This window comes from Arachis hypogaea, chromosome 20 (genome assembly GCF_003086295.3).
Source record: "Arachis hypogaea cultivar Tifrunner chromosome 20, arahy.Tifrunner.gnm2.J5K5, whole genome shotgun sequence".
NCBI classification, from domain to species: Eukaryota; Viridiplantae; Streptophyta; class Magnoliopsida; order Fabales; family Fabaceae; genus Arachis; species Arachis hypogaea.
Genome location: NC_092055.1, coordinates 93025001 through 93028637, shown reverse-complemented (window position 1 = coordinate 93028637; position 3637 = coordinate 93025001). Strand labels below are relative to the sequence as shown.

Genomic DNA, 3637 nt, shown 5'->3' with positions numbered 1-3637 from the left:
CTACTCTCTGTATTTTACTTTCTTTGCAATTTCTAGTTTTATGATGTATTCTCCATCTTTGTTTTCATTTTCAAGAGCTATGAACAACTAAACCCCTTTCATTGGGTTAGGGAGCTCTGTTGTAATTTGATGGATCAATACTAATTTTCATTATTCTTCTTCTATCTTTCCTCTTGATTTTACTTGAAAGCTTTCGATCTTCATCCAATTGAGTAGTTATCCTGGAAGAGAAGCTATTCAAACTTGGATCTCTTTTGAACCTTGAAAGAGGAATGAAGAGATCAAGCTAGAAATGCTTTCTCATGCTGGACCAAATTGGGTTTGGATGGGTATGTGACTATAACCCTCTCAATACTTGATTTGGGAAATGCATGTGGTATAATCAGTGACCATACTTCATCTCTTCTCATGAGCAATTGACCAAGGAATTGGCTATTGATCAAGATTTGAGAGATTGAATTGCAAGAAATTGTAATTCAATCACTTAAGATTGCCAAGGAGATCAATGAGTGCATTGATTGAGGAAGAGATGAAAATGAACTTGATCCGGAGAATTGCAACATCTCCTAAACCCAATGAACTCCCCATCTCTGATGTTACCCATTCTCTTTAATTTTTGCCATTTACTTTTATGAGCAAATCCCCCATTCCCATTTACAATTCTGCAATTTATTTTCAGTCATTTACTTCCAGTCCTTTAATTCTAGCATTTACTTTTCTGTTATTTACATTCCCGCCATTTTATTTTCTGCATCTCTCAACCCAAATTCTGGATTCGCTCAACTAGAACATTCTTCTAATTAAAGTTGCTTGATCAATCAATCCCTGTGGGATTCGACCTCACTCTATTGTGAGTTTTTACTTGACGACAAATTCGGTACACTTGCCGAAGGGAGATTTGTTGAGAGACAAGTTTTCCGTGCATCAAATATCACAGCAACATAATTCTACACCCTTCTATCATCCATTATACATCAACATTACACAATTTCACACCTAAATTCTTACTTTAGATAGTAAAACCATGAGCAATCTATCAATTATGCACAAACAACCTTACCAACAAACCAATCATTATTCAACACCACTTTAGCATTCCAATTCCATCATAACCATAATCACTAACACATACTCAATCCATGTCATCAACCATTGTCACAAACACTAACATTCAACATGCTTAACCGTTCCAACCTATCCTATGGTCCTCTAGCCTAAGGTTTCACAGAATATTATATATTAAATACATGAAACCTAAATCATACATTGGCCGACTTCTACGTATTTACCAAAGCAAATCACCAAAGCCACACAAATCCAAAATCACCAAAGCATTGACCCTAATCCTCCTCCAAGCCTTCCAATGCCCAAAATCAAGTTCCAAAATATGTATATACAACTAAATCCACATTACCACACATACATATATCCAGGAATCAATGCCCAATCAACAATTTCAAGAAATTTACTAGAGTTAGTGATCCTTACCATACCCACGGACCAAATGAACCAAATCCAACAAGTTTCGCAAGCTAAACCAAACCTAGAGTACCAAATTCAATAAAATCTCAACATGGGTACTCAAGAATTTTGAAAATCAAAGGGGTAGAGCAACTAGAGTGAGAATGAGGCTTACCTATAAAATTATTCCGATAGATACGTAAAGTTCAACGCAGTGGATGTGTGGCCGCAGATGGTGCAGCGATCAGAGCTCGGATTACCAAGATATGGTAGTTTGTATGTGGTGTTAGGGTTTTGTTTCTCTCCTCCTTCCTCCCTTGGCTGTGGAACGTGAATGAAGAAATAAGGGAGAAAGGAAGCTGTGTTGATTAAGTGTGGGTGGTTCAATTGGGCCTTGGGCCCATTTTGGGCCCGGATCATTCGGTTCGGACTGTTCGGCCCAATCTTGGGACAAATTCTTTGAAATTAGCGTCAAAATTCTCGTTTTAATTAGCTCTATCCTATTTTAATATAAAATTAGCATTTCTAATTTATTTCATTAAAATTTAATTTATTAGTTAATTATTTGTTAATTTAACGGGGTTTACAGTCATCAATAAAGACAACAACGAATTTATCCAGAAATAGACGGAAGATTCTATTCATGTAGTCCATGAACACGGCAAGAGTGTTTGTCAACCCAAAAGACATTACAATGTATCCGTAATGACCATAACGAGTTCTGAAAGCAGTCTTAGGGATGTCTTCGTCTCTCACCCTTATTTGGTGGTAACCGGATCACAAGTCAATCTTCGAGAAAACTATAACTCCTTGTAACTGGTCCATTAGATTGTCGATTCACAGCAGTGGATATTTATTCTTTATCGTGACCTTGTTCAGTTGCCTGTAGTCCACATAGAGACACATACTACCATCTTTCTTCTTCACTACTAATACCGGTGCTCCCCACGGTGAAACGCTTGGGTAGATAAAGTTTTTGCTCATTAAATTCTCAAGCTGAGATTTAAGTTCAGTTAGCTACAAAGGAGACACTCTGTATGGCGCAATCGATATTGGTCCTGCTCCAGGCACCAACTCAATCGCAAACTCAGTTTTCCGAGCAGGAGAAAATTCAGGAATGTCTTCCGAAAACACCTCTGGAAATTCATTCACTACTGGAATTCGTTCTAAACTCTGCTCCTCTCACAACACATTTACAGCCAATAGCATAATACCCTAACATTCACATTCTGAGCAATTTACCACCACAGAGTTCAAATAATACCCCTTCGCCACAACCGGTCCTTCCGACCCGTCTGACATACAATGTGATGATTTTTCGGAACAATCAAGTAGAACACGGTTTTTAGATAGCCAATCCAATCCCAAGATGAGATCAAGACCAGTCATCAGCAAACAAATCAAGTCATTAGACAAATTCTCATTGTTGGACCTAGAATGACACTTCTGGACAGCCTAATCTAGTCACAACAGCTTCAGAAGTAGCATTATGCACATTCACATCATAACCCAACACAATTATCTTGAATTCTAATTCACTAGCCTTATCAAATGCTATGAATGAATGATTTGTTCTAGAATCAAACAAGAAATTCAAAATTTTACTAGCTATTTCATAGTTACCTCAGATCAATGTATCAGACCCCTTGGCACTTGCGGCAGATGTAGTAAACACTCTTTCTGGTTACTGTTCTCTCCCAGTACCTTGCCTCTGCTTCTTCGAATAGTTCAAGACTTTATGCCCGGCTCTAAAACAGAAATAGCACAAGCCCCAACCTGCTCTGTACTAGGTTCCCGAATGATGATCTCTGCATCTAGCACAAGCCAACTCGTTCTGAGGCTGCTTCCCAAACCTTCTTCCCTGAGGATTAGTGTTGTTATTGTTGCCTCTCCTATAAGCATTCTGTCCCTGAGGTATTGGTGGAACATAGCCTCCTTGTTTAAAGTTCTGGTCCCTTGGTGCAAAGTTTCTACTTTGATTCCTATGGAAGGATCCACTGTGTTTTAATTTATCCAACATAGCCTTCCTCCACAATCCTCATCCACTCTACTTTTGTTTACTAATTCAGAAAAAGTTCTTATCTCCATAGGTCCCACAATGCTCAGAATGTTGCTCCGTAGTCCTCCCTCATATTTAATGCATTTCTGCTCCTCGAAGTCTCCTGGAGCACCCTGA

The 3637-nt window shown here is 38.5% G+C and overlaps 1 protein-coding gene across 1 annotated transcript; it reads right to left on the bottom strand.

Annotated features, from left to right (window-relative positions):
• Window positions 1-2478: 2478 nt before the first annotated feature.
• Window positions 2479-3363, bottom strand: LOC112786012 (uncharacterized). Its single transcript, XM_025829437.1, has 3 exons — window positions 3238-3363; window positions 2704-2916; window positions 2479-2634 (listed from the first exon to the last, which is right to left on the bottom strand). The coding sequence occupies exons 1-3, from the start codon at window positions 3361-3363 to the stop codon at window positions 2479-2481; spliced, it is 495 nt and encodes a 164-aa protein (XP_025685222.1).
• Window positions 3364-3637: the final 274 nt, after the last annotated feature.